Source organism: Leptosomus discolor, chromosome 1 (assembly GCF_034619465.1).
Source record: "Leptosomus discolor isolate bLepDis1 chromosome 1, bLepDis1.hap2, whole genome shotgun sequence".
NCBI classification, from domain to species: Eukaryota; Metazoa; Chordata; class Aves; order Leptosomiformes; family Leptosomidae; genus Leptosomus; species Leptosomus discolor.
Window position 1 is genome coordinate 159,305,357 of NC_141391.1, and position 23,991 is coordinate 159,329,347.

At 43.8% G+C, this 23,991-nt stretch overlaps 1 protein-coding gene across 5 annotated transcripts in view; it reads left to right on the forward strand.

The window, feature by feature from the left end:
- ABTB3 (ankyrin repeat and BTB domain containing 3) overlaps positions 1-19,262 on the forward strand; it is a 184,588-nt gene extending 165,326 nt beyond the window's left edge. For all 5 annotated transcript variants that reach the window (XM_086468449.1, XM_086468458.1, XM_086468466.1 and 2 more), the window contains 6 exons: positions 7,512-7,617; positions 8,395-8,497; positions 10,214-10,295; positions 11,271-11,339; positions 14,323-14,436; positions 18,947-19,262. In XM_086468449.1, the coding sequence (XP_086324575.1) occupies positions 7,512-7,617; positions 8,395-8,497; positions 10,214-10,295; positions 11,271-11,339; positions 14,323-14,436; positions 18,947-19,156 (684 nt within the window). In that variant the 3' untranslated portion in view covers positions 19,157-19,262. The remainder of the gene's footprint in view (positions 1-7,511; positions 7,618-8,394; positions 8,498-10,213; positions 10,296-11,270; positions 11,340-14,322; positions 14,437-18,946) is intronic.
- Positions 19,263-23,991: the final 4,729 nt, after the last annotated feature.

Sequence of the window (23,991 nt, forward strand, 5' to 3'; positions counted from 1 at the left end):
CCCGGCTCCATCCATGCAAAGCTGCTAGTAGTACGAGGTTATGAGCCAGTTTCATCCATTACTTTTTCTGTGTACAGCAGTTTTCATCAGATTGTCCTTGGCCTAGTTTTTTGAGAAAAATACAATCTTAATTCCAAGTAATCTCACTTACAACTTTCTCCCTACCCCCATAGTATGGGTGAGGAGCTGCTATTTGCCATTACTTTGGATCCTTTGTGGGCATACATCACTGAAGTGCCTGTATGAGTCCCGAAGTGCTGAAGTTTGAAGCTTCGCCTTACACTGGAGGTGCTTCACACCAGGAAAATTTGGTTTAGGACTACAAGTATTCCTGCTAGTGTATTGTCCGAGACAAAATCACCTTGAAAAGTCATGGGAGGGGTCCTTCATTGCCATTCCTCAGTTGCATTCCGCAGCTTTCTCTTCATCCATCCCATCGGTTTCTGTCAGTGACAAGGTCGTTTATTTTAAAATTCAGCCCATTAGCGAGGTGTTGATCACAATGTGCAGCCAGGCTTGATGAAAGGTGCAGGAAACTACTTTGCAAAGGTGTTCCTTCAGAATTTAAAATTCCTGCAGAGTTTCCCAACCTCTACAAATGCACCTATAGACAGCTAAAGCAACCTGGAGGAGTGCACAGGCTGTTTTGGAAGGCTGAGTTTTTTGAATAATAGCCACCAGTCTAGTGTTGACAGTTATTGAGAACAAATAACAACTCAGAACAATAACCAGTATTTAAAATTCCAAAAGGATTCAGGCATGTGGGTATCTTGAGAAACCTGGCCTATACAGTTTAAAAGCTGAAGTACTCTTTTAGCAGTAACTTAGCTACTTGGAATCCAAAATCTTTTAGAACATAGTTCGTTTGGGGTTTTTTAATGTATCTTTTCAGAAATAGCAGCATGCAGGCTCTGTCATAGATGCAGTAACTACTGAAAAAAAACCCTTCACATCTTCAACAAACAGAAAGCAGCAGGAAAGGCTGAAACACCTGCCTGCTCTGTTGCAGCAAAATGCTCAGAACCTGAAGCTTGAGATGGGCATCCTGTTTCTTTATTGCTATGGTCTTTCTGGATTTAATTCCTCTAAAATAAATGTCGGGAGAGGTTCCTCAGAGAATGTCAACAGACTGAGCTCATGCGTCTGTTCTGCAAAGTCCAGGCACAGTGGTCAGCAAACATCAGCTTTTCCCCCAAGGTCTGCACGTGCCCTAGAAAGTGGCACTGGAAGATGAAGGAGTTAGAAAATTCCAGGTTTGTCCCTTGCTTCACAGCGGGCTGAAATGAATATTCAAGATGGGTTTGAGTGAAGCTGTATTTTGCTGTACGAAGCCAGACTACCCTGTTCTGCAGGAAGGACTTAGGTTAGAGGGGAGAGGTGAACCCTGTACGGTGCTCAGGCAGGCACTGGGTCGCGATCAGCTCCTAGAGGAAAGCCCTCCCTTGGGAGAGTGCTGTGCATGTTTCTCTTGCCTAGAGACAGATCAGGAAAGACACCTCTATGCTGGGTGAAATTTTACTTCCTTGTTAAACTGCTTTGCAACAGAAAGTTGAGGGTTTACTGATGTGACAGTTTTCATTAGAATATTGGTTCTCCACATAGTATTTTACCCGTCTTGAAAAAATTAGCACTTGAAAATGGAATATTTTGGCTAATGAAATACTTTAACTGAAGGAAAATGTGGACTTTCCACAGAGGAGACACACACACCAAAACCTGCACTAAAAATCACCCTGAAGACATCCAGGTTGCCGAAGTGCCCACTTACAGGTTCTATGGAGTGGCTAATGCCCTTCTGTGTGTCACCTGGTGCTCAGCCTGCGCTCGGCGATCGATCTTTTGGCTGGAACTTTGAGTGATTTTGTACGGCAGGTTTCAGTGTTCTCAAGTAATTGCAGCGATCTGTAATGTTGCCCGTTGTTATTTGTAGTACTTCTGTGTCTAAACAGTTCACAGTAACCAGGACGCAAGTTATCCACACATGTACGTCGTGCATTCTCCATGTGAGATGGGAACGCCAGGTACCGAGCGGCATGTTAATAACAGACTGTTAATCCTGTCTTGTATTTTTGTAATGCAGATTCAGCTTTGTACTAACACAGGTTTGATTTTTTTTTTCTACCTTCTGTCTGCCTTCTAAAATGTTTCCCTGCCAGAGGCAGGAGCAGTTTCTTCATTTACAATAAATAAATGCCATGGATGTGACACCTGCCCTTTTCTGGGCTCTCACCCAGGGATTAGACAGTGCCCCGGGATCTGAGCTTTTTACATACAATGCACAGCTGTGATATAAAGAGCCTTTTGAAAGGGAGGCTTGGCAGCTTTCCCAGAAGCTAACTGAAGGGTCCGTTTGTGCCTTACCTGTGATTAATTCTTTTCCGTTTGTATTTGCAGTGGAAGGACTTGAGCCCAGCACTAACAAAACCCAGTTTGTTACGCAGTTCACTGCCTCTAACTGTATCTCCAACCTTTGGGGCTTCCTTACCTTTGCAGCTGTTGACTAATATTAATTATGTGTATGCTGCTTAATCATCTAGGATTGACCCTTTAAAGTGGCATTTAATCAGTTTTGAGGCAGCTGGCAAAAGCCAATTGTGCTAGAGGACCGTAGCAGAAACATCTAGGCAAGGATGGAAAAGGTTCAGAGAGACAGTGAAGAAAGTCTTACAGTGTTTGAGTGCTCAGGGCTGGAGGCATCTGCCAAAAGCCCTCTCTGTTGCTTCACTCTTTTTCGTCCCTTTCTGCGAAGAAGGGAAGATAAACAGAGGAATAATTCAAGGGCTTCCCAGCTTGTTGTGGAAGGAAGTTCATGGATGAGTCTGCAGTGGCCTTGGTGTGTCCTGAGGCTCTGCCACTGCTGGAACAGCTGCCAGGGACCATGTGTGGAAGCAGCGCTTCTGCTGCTCTGCCTTTAGCAGAGAGCTGGGTCATTCCAGCATCCTCAGGACCAGAGAGAGAAAGATGCCTTTGCCAGCACCCCTGTTCCCTAAGCAGCATGGTTTCTCTGCTTGCAGGGGAGAGATGTGTATTAACAGGCAGACACCGAGCTCAGAAGAGTGAGTGTGATTTTTCTGCTTAACATGGTGAGCTTTTGGTTTTGGAGCTTCATGGCAGAGGAATTTGAGGGCCTGGCACACTTAGGTTAAATGGGCATTATTGAGGCTGAGCTGGTGAGGGCGACATCAATAGAAGGAAAACCCAAAGTACTGCTTGGGATTTCAGAGGCAAAGAAAAACAGCCTAACTTGTTACTGCTGTTGAGGGCAGCCATGTGGAGGTGGTGGGATATCTATAGGCCACTAAAGAGAGCTAAGTAGTGGGGTTTTGAGCATTACGGAGAGACGTGGTGTGGGAACGGGGGAGCCTATGAAGAAGAGGCAGCTAAGCAACGTGTGGTCAGAGAAGAGTGAAACCTTAGCCTAACTGTGGAATCCAATCAGAGTTTTCCCCTTGAGAGTTTGGACCATAGCCACCAAGATGATGCGTATCTTCCACAGGTACTGGAGAAAACTGACTATGTATTTCCAAGCTGTGTCCAGTACCTTGTAGGACCACATCCCAGAATAGCTAGGCTAGGTTGAAGTGCATAAGCTGGAATAGAGCAAGCTCACCCAGGGTACGTGCCAAAGTCTGGAGGAGCCTTTCCTGAGTCCTGCTACAGACCTTCATCAGATGAGCATTCAGGAAAAAATACCCCTGCACTCCCCACCCAGGTCTTCACCTCTTTTCAGATCAATCGACTAGTCATCTCTGCTCCAGCAACTTGAAAACCTTCAGCTTTGCTTCAAAAGAATTTATGAATTCCCCTTGCAGTTCAAGTGCATTCACCAGGAGTGGGGAATTCCTTTAGATCTCTGCTGAAGAATGCTTTTAAGTCAGGAGACTGCTTGTATCTACAAAGCAAAGTTCCTTGCTCACCGACCAACTCTCTGCTGGAAGCATCATCTCCTTCAGGAGATTCATCGTTGTTCCCTGTTCCCTCTTGCCTATCTGTAAACTACCCCATGGCTAGGTAAATATTTTTATTATATCCTATGCCAAGCTTTCTTCCCCCTCCCAAGCAGAAAATGTGCATCAACTCCCTTTGACTGCGAATGAACACCCGTGTCTGAAAGGAAGCTGGCCTTGCTCCAGATCTCAGCCTCACACATCCTGGCACAATGTTTTCCAACATCAAACTGTAGCAAGAAAACAGTCTTTGGTTTGCTCCTACGGTGTTAATATCGCCATGCACAACTGCTGCAGCGAGCTCTTACAGCTGTTCTTTCACAGTCAGCTGGTAGGGTGATAGGATAAATGGGGAAGAATTATCCAGCTCGGTGCTTAAATGGGATGGATGTGGTAACGAGGGCAACTTCTTAGCTTCCCAGTGTGGGAAAGGGAAGGTCAGATAGGCTGGACATGTCCTTCTCTCTGCCAGAGCAATGCTGGTGCTCCAGGTTATGGACTCTTGCAGTTGTTCCCAGTTACTTCACAGGCAGCCCAGCTCAGCCTGCTCCAAGAGAAGGATTTGGCTTTAAAAAGCCTTTTTTTTTCCCCAGCCATCCAGTCGCAAACAAAGCATCCCTTTTCTGTCTCCTCTTTGCTGCCTGTTCCTGCCTGGTTTATTGGTAAAAGCCAGCAGAGGCTCCGTGGGGAGCAGATCCAGGGCCACAGCCCCTTGAGCTTGGCTGCGTGTGGGGTGGTGTGGGAAGCGAGCTTGCTCTGCTGTGATAGCTCACCACTCCCATCCCCATGTCTCAGGGAGAAAATGTGCTGCTGTTTGTTAGCAATGACTCTAAATGAGCACATGCTTCAGCTTTCTAGCCGAGCACATTTTTTGGCCTTTCAGTGGTACACGTTGTAAGTATTTCATGTTATCGACAGCAGCCAAAGGTCTCCAACCTCCTGTCTGCCAAATGAGATCAGTGTCCTGCATTGGAGGTCTGAAGCTGCACAATGCATCGAGCCACTGTGTCTGATGGCCCTGCTTTCTTTGATGTGCTGATCCTAAGGTTGCTTTTCTCTTTGTCCCGTCTCTGTTCTGTGTCTCAGGGCTTTTAAGCTTCTCTCATCTGAATGTATCACATCTTGAGCTAATTAGAGCTTAGTTTACACCAGGTTTTTCACAGGCTTGCGGGCAGTGGCAAGGTGGCCTTATAATGGGCTTGTACGCACACACCACAGGGATTGAGCCCCATTGGTGATCCAGGGAGCTGGCAGCACCTCGCCTGCGTAGGCAGACTACCATGGGGTCGTCCACATTCGCGACCTGGTCGTCATGTTGGTTGGGGTTATGAGCAGGGATCCTGTTCTCTCACCTGTGGGGCTGGGTTTGGCCTGTTCTTCCCTGGTGCACCTGGACATCCTGGTACGCGATGCCATGGCTTGGACTGGTGAGTGAGACCTCTGGCTCCTAACGAGGCGCTGGGAGGTCAATACACAGATTTTCCATGAGTGCATTCCCTCAGGCGCACCCTGGAAGGAGGAGATGCATTGTCTTTATCGAGGTATATCTGTGTTTTTAAAAAGCTATTGCCCAGGCATAGCTGTGGCTGGGACTGGTGAGTTCATGGACCCACTGAAACCTCAGCGGCATAGACAGGACCTGTGCACCCCGGCACATTTGAGAGGGAGCTGCCAGTAGCTATTCTCTTTAATGCAGTTACTCTGCTTTTATTCACTGTGGGTAAAGGTGAGCATTGCTCTTCCAATTACTCCTCTCCTGTCCAGAAGCTTCACTCTGCTCTGAACCACAGAATTATCCTCATCCTCTGTTGTATTTACTGACTTCTTAGCATCTGCCAGATCCAACTGGGAGCTGCCCTGCTGGTAATCAGCATCCCCCCCGGATGCACCCATCCCTGGCTGAGTCAGTCGGCAGCAGCGCTTCAGCACAGCCCTTCCGAGCAGAGAAGCAATTGCTCTTTCTGCCCTGTCTGTCTAGAGCTCTCCCACCCAGCCCTCCTGGCAGCTGAGTCACTTCCTTCTTTAAGTCTGGCCTTAAATCTTCCTTTTCTCTTTGCCCTGTGATTCACTCCCTTTGTGAAGGGCTTTGCAGAGCTCTGGCTAGAAGATGCTGAACAGAGAGATGCTCCCGGTGCGAGATGTCCTCCTTGTCTCAGAGCCACAGTGGTGAGCCCCTCTCCGAGGGCTGGTCCCTGCGCCGTGCTAAATGGTGTCTCTTAGTATCAGTATTTCTCTTATCTTAGCATTTCTTTCAATGCTGCATCTGACGTAGTTATAGGAGCCAACTCCTGCCTGAGGGCGAGTGCGTGCAATTTCCTTTGACATCAGCGTGTGCCTGTGAGGCATAGCTCTACCCTTTCCCACCCCATTTGATTAGATTCAGTAAGGGAGTCATTATAGGATCTCTGCCACTCCTCCTCATCCCTCATGGGATTTAAGGAGCACCACTGGTAGAACTGAGCTGAAATGCGCTCAGAGAAAGGAAAGCTTCAATTTCTGCTCTATAAGCCTGGAGATATTTTTAGTATAATATCTACACTCCTCAAATTTTTATATTAAGATTTTTTTTTTTCTCTCATCTGCTTATTTCCTTGGGCTTGGACCCTCACATATCCAAGTGCCTCGCCTTTTCAGTTTCCTGCTATGGAAGGGAATCGGCAGCCAACAGGGTAGTTAAAAGATGTCATCGTGAATTAGCTGCGTGGCACCATTGAACTTGCTAGACCTGCTCCAATTACTCATCAAAGAGTGGGATAAAATTTGCAAAACCATTTAAATCCTGATTTTGGCTGCGATTTAGGTAGTTAAGCACTAAATCCATTTCACTATCCTTGCAGCTTAGGTGTACAAATACTCAAGTTGCTTGGGTGCTTAGGAAAGTGTCCTGTGGGTGCCTTGCCCTTGGAACCTGGGCAGAAATGGGAAAGACCTGGTTCTGTGAAGGTCTGGTATATTCCTCAGGACAGTGGTGCTCAGGCCAGTGCCAGCGGTGTAAGAGCACATTGATGTGCTCAATCCCCCAAAAAATGGGATTGAATGAGGAGATTCAGTGGCAGACTGTGACGCTTCAGTCACTCTGTAAGGGAGGGTCTGCTTGGGAGACTGTTGCGCTTAGAAATGCATGCAGGCTGTGCAGCTGTATCTGTTTGTAGCTCTGGTCTTCTAAAACGTGACCAGTGACCATTTTCTCAAGAACAACAGAAAGTCATTTTCCAGTACAGTAAGTCTGCAAGTGAAATGAAATCACTATTGTAAAGAAGTTTCATTTCTACGGAGGGGACAGGGACTATGGAGCTTGTTAGGAAAAGAAGACCTCTGGTGCAAGAAGAGGACTTTTCATTTTAACTGATTCCTACAGAAGACATAGCAATCTAGTAAATGAGAACTGCAGTTTCTAACAAATAGTGATAATCTTAAGCTTGTGATTTTTAATGAAGCTTCAGCAATCATATTCTTCAGCTTCAAAACAGGCAACTTTTGAGAACAGCATAACATCTCCTTTGCATACTGATCTTACTTTGCATATTAAACTTACATTGCATATATTTGTTTTCTTTTGCTTAGAATGAAGTGATCAGCCAGCAGCTCTCTGTCATTTTCACTCATTGCTATGGACCCTACCCTATTCCAAAGCTCGTTGAAATTAAGCGCAAGCAGACCTCTCGCCTAGGTAAGTGTGACTTGAAGATACTTGTTGGTTCTCCAAGGAAAGCTGTGGGAAGTCTGCGTCGCTGGCTGGGTCTTGAGGAGGCATGAGTCAGAGAAAAACCTGAATTTGAGAGGCAGAACTAGAAGAAGGAAGGGCCCCAAACTTAGCCTGACCTGAAACTCCTGCTGAAATCAGGAGGGTCATCAGGTGCGTTAGAGTGGGACCGTAAATCTGCCAAGATTTGTCTGTGTTGCTAATTAGGCTGGGATCCGAGCCTGGGGCCCAGAGCCAAATGTCTGTCCGCATCTCGGACCGCCATGGCTGGCTGTGGGTGATGCCGTGGCGGCACAGCCCTCCCAGCCCTGCTGACAGTGCCTGGGTTGTTTTAATGTGACCGAGAGAAGACCCCAGCGATTTTCCAGGACCCTCTTCCCCTTGGCACGAAGACTTCCCTGCAGAGGGAGAGGGGCATCATAGGGTGTGAATGAGCGTAGGGCCCTCCAGCATCCGTTCAGCTCCAGTTTACTTTGGGTAGCAGAGCTGGGAGGAGCTGTCATCTCAGCAAAGGTCGTCACAGACTTCAAAGCTTTTCATTCTCTTCGTCTGAACTCCATGAGGCTGTCTGGGGGGCTTCTGTCTCAGGCTGTCCAAAATAGCTTTATGGGCTTTACTCATTAAAAACAATATCCTTTTACGCTATTGTCTTCTTTTGTCAAAACAGGAAAATATTCTGTACGTTCATGACCTCTTCCAAACTAAAGTTATTGGCTTTTTTTCCCCTTCTTTTTGTGATTCTAGATCCCCATTTTCTTAACAACAAAGAGATGTCAGATGTTACATTTCTGGTGGAAGGAAGACCATTTTATGCACATAGAGTGTTGCTATTTACTGCATCACCAAGGTAAAATATAGAGACATTTCTGGTTTTTAACCGTTTCTGGATTTGTTTGGTTTTTTGCTGCTGTTAAGATTCTTTGACAGCTGGTGGTCCAGTCTTCAAGTTTTTCCTAAGCGGAACATCTCAACAGCTTGTTTCTGCTTCATCTGCAGGACGTTTTACAAGTGGTCCTGTCACTAGATTCCCACCCAGTAAATGCTCCATGCTTCTGACCATGCATCTGACTTCATTCCACTGAGGCACGTTTCATGGACCTCATTGGTCCATCCGGCTCTTAATCGCAGAGGAATCTTTAATATTTTGGTTCTTAATAATAATTTATCCTGTGAGTGGCTAAATCCTGCCTTGCATCAATGTAGGCAGTCTCCAGGAAAAACAAGCTACTGTCACACGTTCATTGAGAGCATTTGACATTTTTTAAATAAAATCCAATAACTACGAAACATACCATACTCTATCCAAAGGCAGTATTTATAGTCTGTTCCTTGTGCTCAGAAGGCTGGACCTGGCTTATCCAGCTCAATCCAACCTTGAAGTTGCTCACAGACCTTATTTGTATGCAGCTTTATGATTAAAAGGTGTGCTTTTAAACAAATTTAGCTCGCCCTCCATAAGAGCTTATTTCAAGATGCGGCAAGGACAAGCCACTGAGTTTGGGTAGTTTGAGCAATGTGGGAATTGATGCTAGATGTGCTGCCAGCCCACAGCACAAAGAGATTTGTAAAAAGCAACTGCAGTATCTTACCCTGCCTTCAATTAAGAAATGGATATTTTGGTTTAGAGCTTGTTGGTAGAGGTACAAACACATTCCAAACTCCAGCTTTAAACCTACTAAATTGTTTTCATAACAGAGTTTGACACTACTAAAAGCAAGTCAATTGTTATCCATATTTTAATTAACAAGATGCAGTCGTGATATGGAAAAGGTTACCATCCAGCAAATACTGGTCTTGATAGATAAGCCAAGCTTTGCACTAGGGCTTAGAAGGTCAGGTGAATTATCAAAAAGAGGAAGTACAAGGGCAGATGTTTCTGACAGCGCTTCCTATTTTCACCTTCTGATCAAATGGGAATATCTGGTTTTGAGAAATAGATTGCTACATATATATATATGGCTCACATAAATCTGCAATTACTAACTTAAAATGTGCTTTTTTCCTGAAACTTGCGTCTGAATTTCAGAGAACAGCAACCTATCTGGTTTTCTCTCCTGCCTCTTTTTACGTAATTGTATTGAGCTTGCATAGAGGCATTAAAAGTCCTAGTATAGTTGTTTCAATACTTTGTTCCAAAACATTTTTTTAAAGCAGTATAATGGACATAGGCCAAAATTTACCTCCTTCAAAAAAAGGTGTGCATTTTTTAAATGTTGCAAGTCTTCCTAAAAGATTATGTTGCCTCCAAGAAAAAAATAAAAGAAAAATGTATTTTGTAATATGCATCATTACAGAATCTGACTTGTATATGTACATTTTATTCTATTGTGATACTAGGTGTATTTTCCCAAAATTTCAAATCGAAATCTTCTAAAAGAGAGACTTCTTCGTTTTGGTTTGAGCTTCATTTTATGTCAGTGTCTAAATCTTGATGCTTTTCAGTGACAAATCCATTCATTTCAGTGTACTCTTTTTGCAAGAGCTGATGCTGTCCTTCCGCTTTGCTGTACTTTTTCACAGAGATAATTGGGCTGGTATATCAATCTTGCTCCTTTTTATTTAGGTTTAAAGCGTTGCTGTCTAGCAAGCCCTCATCTGATAGTACTTGTATTGAGATCAACTATGTGAAGTACCCCATCTTTCAGGTAAAGTCAGTTCTCACATTGAATTTGAATGGAACTTGTAATAGGAACATCGTACATGCCCTGTCCAAATTAGTACGTATGTATTTGATAAACACATAGCTCAGGGTAGTGGTTTCGTGAGCACAGTCTTCATCCATACACTAAGCTGCAGAGTGCTATTGATTACACATGTTGTGCCTGACCAGATACAATAGTGTGCATTTCACTTATACAGGCTATGCAGACAAAGCAGTGCATGTCAAGGTAGAGCACTTGATTGTTTTTTCTCTTGTTGGTTCTTTCTGTATTTAATGGACAGGCTTGAAAGAGACACAGTTCATTCCCTTCCTTAGCAATATTCAATCAATTTTTTACCACGAAAATACAGAGCTTGGTTTCTGTGTCTGTATCTGTATACATGAATATGCTTCCCTTTATTTGAGTCAGAGCTCAGACAGAGCAGATAATTCCCAGGTGCCTACAATAACTTTAGGCTTGCTGGAAGCTCGCTGCAGAGGGATCTTAGCTGGCTCGTATTACAGTGCAAAGCCTCCCCTACTCTTTCTCATCATCCATGCATGCCCACACAGAGCTGGGTGAAGGCGGGGGTGCCATTGACAGGCAAGGAACAAAGGAATAACCATTATATATGCTGTATTTTCCTGAATCGATGAGGTCCTGAACATACTGAGAAAATATTGAAAATTCAGAATTAATTAATCAGCTTCCTGCAAACTGTTTGGAGCTCACCAGTAAGTCTGGACAATGTGGCTGGTGAGGGTTGAGACATTAAGACTACCTGTGAGAAGGAAACATTGAACTGTGCAGAGAGGCAGAGTAATAAATGTATCTTGAAATCAGGAGGTTTAGTCCAGTTTCATCTACAAATCCTGGTGGTGTTGGAGAGCCTCGGGTACTGCCTGCAATCTTTACATCACTCCCTGTTCCCTGATGTCTTGGCTTGCTTTTATAAACACTCCCTTTGTTTTATTACAGCTGGTTATGCAGTATCTTTATTATGGAGGTGCAGAGTCACTCCTGATTAAAAATAATGAAATTATGGAGGTAAGAGACATTTATCTTAATTGCAGTGGGAGCAATGCTAAGTGATCTGTGTACCATTCACCCAAGGGCATGTGGCCATTGGGCAAGACATGAGCACTCCTGTAAGAGCCAGCACTGCCTCACCGGGAGTGTCCAGGCTGTCTGCAGTCCTGCAGGAGACACTCGGTCTCCTTCTCTGCCAGTTGCCCTTTACAGTAACTTTTGACAGTACGGAGTTGACTGTCAGAGAGGAAAAGAGTAGAAAAATTATGATCATCAAGCAAAAAATGTGTCTGAAATAAAAATACCTAGTTAGATGCTTTGAGAGGCTCTTTCAAGGAAATGGAAAGCTGGTGTTACCAAGATCTGGAAGGAACTCTGGCAGCATAGTATACCATCATCTCTTTCTTTCAGCCCAATAGGTGAGTTGCTTTGGTCCAGCTGGGCTGATCAGCTTCTCTCTATCACACTTTTGCTTTTGGTTTATTAGCTCAGGCTTACATGTCCAGACCTATCTCAGCAGCATAAAAGCATCCAGTTTGGTTCCTCACTTGGGAGAGTTCTTGGGCATGTACCTGGCTTTAACCATGGGAGAAATCCCACTGGAGTCCCGGTTCAGTTCAAATTCAAGCATGTGACTGAAATTTTCTGAATAAAACCTTAAGCTCCTCCCTGAGATAGTGAGACTTCCTTGCCCCTTTCTCACTGCACGTAAAACATCCAGTGCCGTTCTGCCCATTTGTGAAAGCCAAACCAAGCCAACTGGAGCTGGACGAGCCTTCAGTGTAGCCACATGTCCGTAACCTGTATGGATGTTAAGTCATTCTCTTCCCAATACTGTGTGCTGTCATTGCCAGCTATGATCAGTCTGACGACTCCAACTAAACAGAACTAAGGGATACTTGAGCAAATTCTTGATAGTCATTCAGGGAGTTTTCCTGTTGACAGTCACCGAATTATAGCAGCCAAAAAGAATACAAGTCAGTAGATACTAAAATCAGAGCTATTTAAACAGCTGGTAATCATCAGTGTACAGGTTATAGTCTGCCACCATGATGTTTTATTGTTGCCTACATTCGTCTGTCCCTATGACACTACTGTCTGGGGCATCCATGCAAGGCTTGGCTTTTATCAAAGCACTGCTAACCAGAAATTTGAGAGCAACTCTTATTTGGGGTGCGAGTGAACAGGATTAATCAATTCTGATGGATACAGGGACATCTGTACCAACCCTGCAGGCAGCCAGGGGATGGAACTGGTCAGGACTGAAATTCTCCGTCTCCAACACAGGCAGTGGATTTTTTAACTAAGCATACCCACATTGACTTTCTGAGCTTTATAGGAAAAGGTAACTGATTCTCTGTTTCACTTGTAGTTTTGAAAGAAGCTCCTGAATTTCTAACCCTTTCTGAAATAAGGAGCCTTAGACTAGGCAGTGCACCAGCTTTAGAGAGACGCGTCTGTTATCACCTAGTCTGTTAAAAAGCTTATGCTGCAGTTCAGCTGGCTGCTTGCTCTACTTTTGTGACATCTCAAAACTTCTGGGACTCAAGAATGTATGACTGATTGATTGATCTGTTGATAACAGATCTGGCCATGGTTCCTCACAGTTTAAAGTAATTACAAACCAGCACGTGACTGCTTGAGCCACAGAGGCAGCTGGAATAGGATTTGGCTTTATCTTTCAAAACTGCATTTAGCAACTTGCCTTATTACAAATATGATAACAAGAAGCACCAGAAATACTCCACAGAAATCTTTGCTGCAATTCATAATTAGGGCCAGCTGGCTGCTATCACATCAGCACTGCAGATTTCCAGCACTTTGATTTATTTATGGGATTAAAGCAGAGCTTGAGCAGAATGCATAGGAGAAGTCAGAATAGTGTCATGGAAGTTTCAGAGTTTTGTTCCCCAGTGCTCCTACCTAGCGGCATGAGAGCCCTTTTGGGATTCACAGGATAGCTTTTTGTCACGCAGTCCTAGATGATAAGGGCCATGTAAATGCCTACACACCTGAACAGCTTGGCCTAAGAGACCTGGCTGGGTTAGAACAAAGTGTCAAGCAATGAAGAACCTCAACCTGCTTCCTAAGTTAAAGCAGAGAGGCAGAGGCAATGACCTACCATGGAAAGACAGAAAATGAATTTCCTTTTCCCTGCTGTAAAAGGGCAAAAAGGGGGCAATAGGGGAAATCTTAGCACTACTGAAATCAGATGGAGAACTCAAAATTTAAGCCATTTTCACCCCACAGGCTTCAGGTCATGCCCACAGTGTACAGTGGCATGCAGAGATCCCAAGGTAGTGTCAGTCCAGGTCATATATCCATAGGGTTGTACCCCGCTGTGCACCCACTCCTTGGAGTAACGTGGAGCCAATGCCCGTGGCCTAGACGTGACCTTACTGCAGCGCACAAGCTAGAGGAAGGAGCATATGGAGATCTGACTCCATGTCCTTGAACCTGCTGAGGTGACAGATTTGAGGTTTATTGCCTTGCTAGATTTTTTAAGACTGCCCAGGGTGTTCATCATCATCTGGTTTGAATTCCTCTGTACTCTTGGTCCTGGCCCTTCTGCTGACATCCCCACATCCAGCCCAGGTGCTCTGTTTCAGCCAGAGCTTGGGGAATGGTTGAACCGGAACCTTTTTTTCCTGGAATGTAATTGCAGATCCCTCCTTGCAGAGTCATGTTTGCAAAGTGACCAAAGACTCTCCAAGCTGCCATTTCCTTTTTCCCCTCTCACCCCCTCTGCCCTCCCACCCCATTCCAAAGTCAGCAGCCTGTGGTGCTCTCTCCATGTACAGCTTCCCACAGTGTGATCTAGACTGCAAAGGGTTGAAGCAACCAAGCAACCTTCTCATTCTGACACTTTGTCAGTACTTTCATGCTAACTGAAGCAGGGGCAGAGAAAAAAATACAATGAAACAGTAAAGAAGCAAGCTCTGATTCTGTATCACTCAGCAGTTTTGACTATTTTTTTCCTTGCCTTTTTTTTTTTTTTTAGCTTCTCTCTGCTGCTAAATTTTTCCAGCTTGAAGCTTTACAACGACACTGTGAGATCATTTGCGCAAAAAGCATTAATACAGAAAACTGCGTGGATATTTATAACCATGCCAAGGTAAAAATAACCACATATGCTTTTGTTATGTGTCTGTCGTCATACTTGTAGGTCAGTGTTATGATAAGTAGTGATTGTTATTTATTTAAGATTTGTCCTTTACTGGGACTGAGTGACTAATAGGTACCTAGTATAGCGACAGTCTTGTCGTGTAGTGTAAAAGCATCTGTGGCAACTGCTCACCCTCTTCTCCAATTGCTTCAAACTCAATTTGAGTGTACCACTGTGTGGCAGACCTATCCCTTATCTCAACAGGAATCACCTCACTGAATAAGACACCTCTCTCTCACCTTCCAAGCTGCATTTTCGCCATTACAATTTCCTGTTTTCTTCTGCCTGAAGCCCACTGGGGTGATATACTCGATGCTGGTGACAGCTTGTCAATATATAAAAATGCCACATTGTCAAAGTGCAGCATCTCGAAGCCATACAAGGATGGTAATGAGAATTTTATGTCTTGGAGAGCAGAGGTTTGCAGCTTCTTATTGGAATAAAATTATTTACTTAGCTTGTGAGGGGGCCTAAGTCATTAGGCATAAAAGCATGGCATTTTTTGACCTAGAAAACCTATTTTTGCTCATTGATTAAGGTGGCTGCCACATTGATTAGTTTCAGTTTTTCTCTTCCCCTTGTGTGCTTAGTAGTTAGACTTTCACTTAGAGGATGGAAATGATAGACAAATAGTTGTAATGAAGTATTTTTAAAGCATCCCTTAGATTTTTTTTTTCTGTAACTTACATTGTGTCTTAGAAGAGATAAAATGGTGCAGCGTGACACGAAGGTTTGATTGAACAGAGTAATCCTGCAGATTGCTCCAAACCCCTGCAGATTTGACCGCCATTCCCGTCATCAGGTGTTTCCTACAGAGAGTAGTAATGTTAGGTCTTGATCTACAGATAACGCACCAACAGCGTTTGAAATAGCATGAAGTTCCACCTATAAAATGAATAAGAAATGAGGTGTATCTGCAGGTCCATTTGCTGTAATAGGAAAAAAATCAGCAGTGCAGGAATCTTTTGAAAAATACTTGTTTTGTCTCTGGCTCGTGTGGCAACTTCTCGATTTGTATTTCTGTTACTAAAAGTAAAATGAATAATTTTGTTTTAAAATCACATGCTTTCTTTGAATTGTGAAATGTGGCTGTTATTTACATCCCGACTGAAGAAAGTTCTTACATGGAGCTTTAGACCTGTCTGAGGAACTGGTACACTGCTGATGCTGGAACTGAACAAACCCGGTGGCTAAATCCAGCTCCTTGGTTGCCTGTAAGAGCCCCAGCCTACAAGTTTTTTGTGCCTGCAACTCCCAATGGAGGCAGTGGAAACGGTGTACTTCAAAGGCCTTTACAACCAGGGTCATGTTTGCACTGACATGGGTAGTGCATTGCAGAGACAGCCAAGCTAGCTGTGAATGAAATCTTGACCTCTGGAATTAGGTAAGCCACGTCACACTAGAGCTCTGCATGGGCTAATTTATCCAGCTTCCAGTAAGTTACCAAGGCCAAGCTTCATACTGATGTAGCTAGAAGGTTTCCAGGACCTGAATTTGCACATTGAAAGCTAGTTCAGATACCTCTCTATTAGGCTGTGTGCAGAGCAGAGAAGACACTCCATCTTTTTGCTCCCGATCTGTGTGATGTGCAGGTGATTAATCTGAGCACAGGTCATTCTGCTCGGAGTGCTCCCGTCACACAGTAGCTTCATTTGTTTGTTACGTGAATATGAGGTAATGGAATGTGGCTGAAGAGGCCAGATGGTCCTGATGAGCCAGGGGAGCTCACAAAGGAGTTCAAGCGCAGCTTGCCAACCGACCATCTCCCTTTCCGTGTTGCTCTCCGAAGCGTGGAAGAAGCCCATGTTAGACTGCAGTGAGGATGGGAATAAGGTGAGCAGGCATTGAAGCCAGGAACCACCACATCAGCCAGGAGCAGGTTTTGAGTGACTTGCTCCTGTTAATAGGTACCATTTCTAGTCCTTCCTACTTTGCAAGCTCAGCTGCAGCTCCAGGAGCACAGGTGATGCTGAGACTTGCCTTTCCAGATGGGGATGTGCAAGCAGATTGGCCCAGAGACAAGGTGGATTTGGCCACATTTACAATTTAAAAGCTGAATTGAGAGTATTAAAATAATCTGTGGCATCCCTATGGGCTTTCCATTCTTAAAATTGCAGCATAGAATCATAGAATACCAGGTTGGAAGGGACCTCAAGGATCATCTGGTCCAACCTTCCTCGGCCAAACCACGGTCTAGACAAGATGGCCCAGCACCCTGGCCAGCTGAATCTTAAAAGCGTCTAATGTTGGGGCATCCACCACTTCCCTGGGGAGTTTATTCCAATGGCTGATTGTTCTCGTTGTGAAAAATATTTCTTTTGTGTCCAATCAGAATCTCCCCAGGAGTAACTTGTACCCGTTACCCCTCGTCTTTTCCATGTGACACCTTGTAAAAAGGGAGTCTCCATCTTCTTTGTAGCCGCCCTTTAAATACTGGAACATGGTGATAAGGTCTCCCTTAAGCCGCCTTTTCTCAAGGCTGAACAAACCCAGTTCTCTCAGCCCTTCCTCATATGGCAGGCTTCCCAGTCCTTTGATCACCTTTGAGTCCCTTCTCTGGACCCTCTCCACGCCGTCCACATCTTTTTTGCATTAGCAGGGACCAAAACTGGACACAGTATCCCAGATGTAGCCTGACAAGCGCTGAGTAGGGTGGGATACTGACTTTTTTATCTCTGCTGCTGATGCCCTTGTTGATGCAACCCAGCATCCCATTGGCTTGCCTTGCCACCACAGCACACTGTTCACTCAGTTGAGCTTGTTGTCCACTGGGACCCCCAGGTCCCTTTCCACAGAGTTGCTCCGCAGCCAGTAGATCCCAGCCTGTGCTGCACTCCTGGATTACATTTTCCCAGGTGTAAGACCGTACACTTGCCTTTGTTCAACTTCATAAGGTTCTTGTTAACCCACTCTTCCAGCCTATCTAGGTCTTCCTGGAGGGTGGCTCTCCCTTCCAAAGTGTCCACTTCCCCACTCAGTTTGGTATCATCAGCAGACTTCATTAGGGTACACTTGGTCCCATCATCCAGATCACTTATGAAGATATTAAACAGCATTAGGCCCAACATCTACAAAGGCAGTCATTTGATTAATAGCACTTTAAGGTTTCGTTTTTCGAAGCCTTTGTTATTGTCCTTTACTTCCAGAAAGAAATTAAGGAACTAGGCAAATTGGATTTATAGTGGTGATTGATTAGTTACAGCTAGATACCTGTTGTGTTTTACATGAATGCCCCCAAACTCCCAACAAAATCATTTGGAGTTTCAAATACATGCCTCAAATGCTCTGCACTTGCACAGATTGCAATCTGGGCCTCAGAACAAATCTGAACAAGATAAGTACATTATTTCCCTAATCTCCTGAATATATTGAAGTAATGAATAGGGATGAATGGTGTTTCAAAGAAGAATACAGATCACACATGTGCTGTCACATCCAGGTGCAAAATAATGCACTCATAATTTGATGAAAACTTGCATGGTTTGAAATCAAGTTAAATTCATTCATTTTCCTCCAGAAGTCAGGTCCTACCTAACCCTAAGCTGTATTTATTTTCTTTTTCCTTTTTTTTTTACTTTTTAGCAATTTCCATTCTTAGTTCTGAATGTGATCAAGTGGTGGTGGGCAACACTGCTGTGTAGTTGTTCCAGTCTGGACCCAAACTTATGCAATGCCCCAACAGTTCTGGCCCTTCAGGCTACACCTTGCAGCCAAAGGTTCCCACTTTACTCGGAGCTCAGACCTAGCAGGAGCTTACGTGGGCAGGAGGATGGGCTGAGCACTGCTCTTTGCAGTTCTATGGCTTATAATTACACCTATAGTGGAATATCATGGCTATACTCTTTGTATGACCACAGGATCTACCCAGTGGGCGATGACTAGTATGGGTCACCCGTCAAATGACCAGTACGGGTCATTTAAGGTTTGCTCACACATTACCGTCTCCCTGCTTATTACCCTAACACAGTGTCCAACATAAAGGATATACTGACAGCCCCAAACCACATGCTCTACAAACCTCCATTTCTTCTGCAAAGATTCCTCAAAACATGAAACTTTGCATGACAGGTTTCTGCAGTCCTATGTCCCATCCTATCTAAGGATGCCATTCATGAAGCTTGGTCTGTAGTATGTTTTCCCAAACCTATAGTTCTAGGGTGTAACTTCTGGCATGAAATCATGGGTCTGGTGAACTCTGCGGTAAAACTGCCACCGATTTCCAAGGATGTTCATTTCCTTAACAGCCAGGGCCCTATAATGGAATTGTTACCAGAATCATCAGCATAACATGCTGTTTGATTAACTCCTTCCCTTCCACACTTACGTAACTGTAAGCATTACTGTGCCTGTCTGAAAGGCTTATTAGCTTGTGTATTTGTTGTGTGCAGCTCTTTTGTACTGTATTTGCTGAGCGGGTTTTATCAGAATGGTTATCTTACTCTAATTTCACTTCTTGTAGTTTCTCGGAGTCACAGAACTATCTTCCTATTGTGAAGGCTACTTCCTAAAAAATATGATGGTCCTCATTGAAAATGAAGCTTTCAAACAGCTGTTGTATGACAAGAATGGAGAAACTTCTGGTCAAAATGTACTACAGGACTTACAGAGGACGTTGGCCACAAGGATTCAGTCAATTCATTTGTCTTCTTCAAAGGGCTCCATCGTGTAAAGCTGAGGAAGACAGTAACCCTCTAATAAAGACCCTGCAAGTTAAGTCTGCTGTTGCAGTTGCTTAAACCCGTTGCAGTTGCTTAAATGACTACAAAAAAAAATTAAAATATTCTCCTTCGCATCCAAATAGATCTGTGTTGGCCAAAGGTGCTGCGCTGGGGCTGCAGCCCCATTTGGATGAGGGAATACAGAAAACAAAGCTCCTCTGTGTTTTTGAGCAAATGAGGTACAAGAGTATCCAGTGAATCGCTGTTGTACTCAAATTCTGAACGCACACGTGTGGTTGTGGAGCTTGATGCCAACAAAAGCCAGAACTCACACCAGTGAACAGCAGAAGCCCCTGCCTGGGCGGTGGTGCCGGGGAACACCCAAATCGACCGATTAATCATTTAAGGCGGATTTGTTCCAGTGTTACACATTTAAGAACTATATCTATCCTGGAGTCCATTATCTCGTGCATTTAAGAAATGTAAGAACTGTTATTGCTGTCGAGCAAAGATCAACTGTATTAGAGAGTGGGTAAGACTGTTACGGCTGAGGAAATATACTGGCAGATTTTTAGGGGTGGGAACTTTTTAAATTGTTCATAAAAAATACTGGGGTGGCCTTGTAGTTTAAAAACTATTTCTTAAGCTTAAAATTTCGTTTTCGACAGAGCTGTGTTTGAGAACCTATGTAACATGTTTTTTGTTTTTTTTTTTTTTAAATGGTAAAATGTACATTGTGTAAACATACATACGATCAAGTTTGGCTTGTATTCTTTCCTAGGGTGGTATAATCTTGCCTAACAGGCTATGGTTACACCAAAGAGGTACATTACCCAGACTATCTCTAATACAGTAGTTGGGGGGGCAGGAGAGCTGCATGCTACTCGTGATTTGGGGTTGAAAACAATGACAAACTAAACATGCATTTGCATGGTAACTGTAGCTGTGAAATGTTACGTTCGTGCTTCGTTTCGCCAAGACAAATGCAATGTTATTTCCTGTCAAACTTCATTTGTGAAATTAGCATATTTTTTTATTTGGTGTGATTGGTTGTGATATGACACCCCTGGAGACCCTTCTCGAGGTGCTGATTTCTGTTTGTTACAGTGGAGGGATAATAACAGAGTTTTACTTCAGTAATGTGTTGGTACTTTGCTACTGGCCAGAGATTGTGTCCGAGTTAGACTTTTTTAAATTATAATTAAATATGTACTATAGAATGATTTCTCACTGTATCCTGAGAATGTATAGGTTATCTACAATGCAGGGTTTGGGTGGGGTGGGATGGGGGGTGTGATTTGATGTCAAAGCTTCCTTTATTTTGCAGCATATTGTTAGCAAGACAAATCTGCTATGTGTCACAACACTCCTGATGCTCTGTCTCTGAAAACCACAGCAAGAAGTAGGCAAAGATGTTGCCTTCTCCATGGCGAAGTGACATTAATATGTTTATTTTCTAGCATGCCATTCAGAAACTGTGCCCAGTTCATAGACTTTACAAGTTTTATTTTGACAGTGCATGTTAACCTCTTGTTCTTTTGTTGAAGTATCTACGTCAGGTGCTCTTCCATGTTGATAGCTTTTGGCATGCTCAGAGAACACAGTTTTGGCTTTAGTTATCAACATGGTAGGAAGCTGTTTTGTGACTCTGAGGTGTAAATCCTCCTGTGTGCTTGGTCCTTTAAAGCCTCTACAGTTTCTGCAACAAATTACCAAAAAGTCTAAACTGCCACTAATGTCAAAGAGACACAGCATGTCAGTCAATTAGACTTTTTTTTTAATCTGCATAGTAGATGTTCACAGAAGATGTTATCTGAAACATTTAGGAAGTGGCAACTTCTGTGTGAATGCTGTGGTCTTAGAGAAACGAGACCATGGCTGGTGCATAGTAGATGTTCACAGAAGATGTTATCTGGAACATTTAGGAAGTGGCAACTTCTGTGTGAATGCTGCGGTCTTAGAGAAACGAGACCATGGTTGGTGCAACAGCAACACGCAGGGGTGCTTGTGGTCATTTGGTGTGCCTCCTCATCCATGGAAATCCATCCTTCCATGCCAATGATAACTAGAAGGAGCAGACCTCACCCTGCAGCTTCATGCTTTAAAATAGCAAAGTTTTCCAAACAATAATCATGATATTAAAATTCTTCCCTTGGATACATATGTAGTGCCCAACAAAGTCCTCAGGAGTTGCATACGCATATATCCATAGGCAGAATAGCTTTTTCTGGGAAACATGCCCACAGGTATACCTGTGGATAGGCAGTCTGGCATCTAACGCTATAATGATAGCCATGGGTGTTGTCCCCTGTTTCTAGCTCAAATACTAACTGTGCTTTGGTAAGGGGGTGTAGAGTCCTGTGTGTGCACAAGCTGCCCCTGGAAGGTGATGTCTTCTGAGCATTTGTAGGAACCTGCCTGGGAGTCATTAGGAAGGAAACACGGATAACTGTGCTAGTTGTTCTTCTGAGGAGTTGAGGGTATCTGTGGTAACATTGACTGGTTTTCTTTCAGAGATAAAGGGCTTAATATGGCCTTTGGTGGCTGTACGTGAACTGAGTGGTCACCGTGTTTGGGCACTCAAAGGCAAATGCAAGCCAAAGGCTGTAGCAACGGAGTGCAGCTGCCTCCAAACGCATGCTGCGCAAGTCTGCCACCAAAGCTGCGTCAGCCCATGCAGTCGTGTGTCCCCTTGCTCCTTCAAGGTCTTGTGAATCTTAAAAAAAAAAAAAAAGTTTTAAAAAAAGGATAATGACTTTCAATTCTTTTTCAACATGTGAGCCCCATCACTTTTGCCAGCAGAAGAGCCAGCCCCTGTGTAACCCTGGCATTCATTTCACCTGGAAGGAGTCAGCAGACCTTTGTGGATCCACAGACCAGAGTTTGAAAACTGTGATTTTAGTCCACCTCTCCTGCTGTGAGGCTGAGTTGAGGTCTAGCTGAACCATGCCAGGCAATGTGCACCTTGCAGGCTCTTGAAATGTCCAGTGACGGGGATCCATGATCTTCACCACCATTGTAATCAGAAGATTTTCCTAAGAGACTATTTGGAATTTCTTTATTGGAAATTGAGTTGCTTTTCCTTCAAGCCCTGATTGACAGGAAGAACCTATCTTACAAGATTATTCTGTATATGAGAGGAATTATCCTACTTTCCTCACTAGTATAGTCTTTCCTAGTTCCTTTGCTAGTATTTTCTAGGTCTCTGATTTTTGCTGTCATTCGCCTCATGACTCCCTGGTTTCCCCAAAATGCAGTACTCCAGCAGGGGTTTTATACAGTAACAACCAAAGCAGAGTAACTGTCTCATGTGGTTTATGTAAAGTATATCAGAAAATATATCCTGGAATATTTTCTACAAGAACATCCCATGGCTGACTTTGATCTAGTCGGTCTTCTGTTATAATTCCTGGGTGATTCACTACTGCTTTCCCAGGAATTCGTGTTTTTGTTTGTGCATTTGTTTACTGCAGCTTCCAAAGTATAACACTTTCAACTTGTTTTTATTGAATTTATTCTGCTTTAATTGGGGCAATTTCCTCAGTTCACCAACATCAGTTGCAATTCTGATCCTGTCTTCTAGCCTGTTTCATAATCTCCAAGCTTTATTATACGTGGCTTCATGCATGGATTCTTCATTCCATTAATCTAGGGCTGGGAGGGAAGGGCTCTGTTGTCAATTTAATCTAAAAAGCAGTGTGAGTTTCAGTGGGTGCTCATGAATACCATCCCTATCAGATAAGGCTCTTTCCAGCAGAGCATTTTATTAGCATTTTTTAGAGAGATGGTATCATCATCTTAGAAAATAAAAAGCCTTCTGCTTCTTTAGTCTTTGTATGATATGCAATAATTTACAAATTTTGAGGGAAAATATTGCTTCCAATCTAGATGAAATGGGCAAAAAATACAACATCCTTAGGAAAATTTGTGACTTTTTTTTTTTAATAATAACTTTCCAGCCTGTAATGAGTGAAGGGTTCCTTTCCATCTGTCTTTTTTATACTAATCCGCTGCTGTAATTAGTGGCAGGCATCCTGCCCCTGCCTTATGGCAGGTCTTTCTTTCTGCCTCTCTGCAAGGTCCTCCCTTAGTTTCCAGAATTTCCTCACAGTTTTTTTGCTGCCAGTTTCCATATTCACAGGTTTTTTTACTCTAGAGCCCTGCTGGATCCCTTCCCAAGCCCAGAAAGAGGTATATGTCTTCTCTTGAATGGGCGATTTTCCAGTAATTGGCTTGAGAGCTGGGAGGAGAAAAGGATGGGGAATGTAGGAGGGCAAAGGTTTTGGACATCACAGAGGAAGGCTGGTATTCTTTTCACAACAAATTTCAGCCCTATCTACTTGTTTCTCAGATTTTCCCCTGATCTTTTCCTTATGCCTACTGTCCTCTAAACACAGCTGGTGGCCAGATGCTCTCCGTTCTGGAAAAGGGCCAGCTTTCTAATGGCTAAGACTTTTTTTCCCAGCTAAAACTTTTCCCTGCTTGGTCTCAGCTTCGGAGTAGATTTGTGCAAATGTCTATTAAAGACAGAGAAAACGTCTTTAAAGAGGTGCGAAGGCTTAGTAGCCAGGCTCCTAGTGGCACTAATGAGAGCTCTTGCAGAATCCTCTACAAGTTGCTTTTGACACTGAGCCTTTTTGTATTGAATATCCACTGGCTTCATACCAAGCGTTGCACAAGTCCTGGATGCGCTGCAGTGTGTGGTGTGCTGGAGGCTTTCGGAAATTCTGGTTTTATTTCAGAGCGTAGAACGATGTGCTGCTCTTTGAAGGTTAAAAGAAAAAAGGAAATCCTTGGTTTGTACTGAAATAAAGTGCTCTGAGGTGGTGCAGTGAGAAAACAGAAA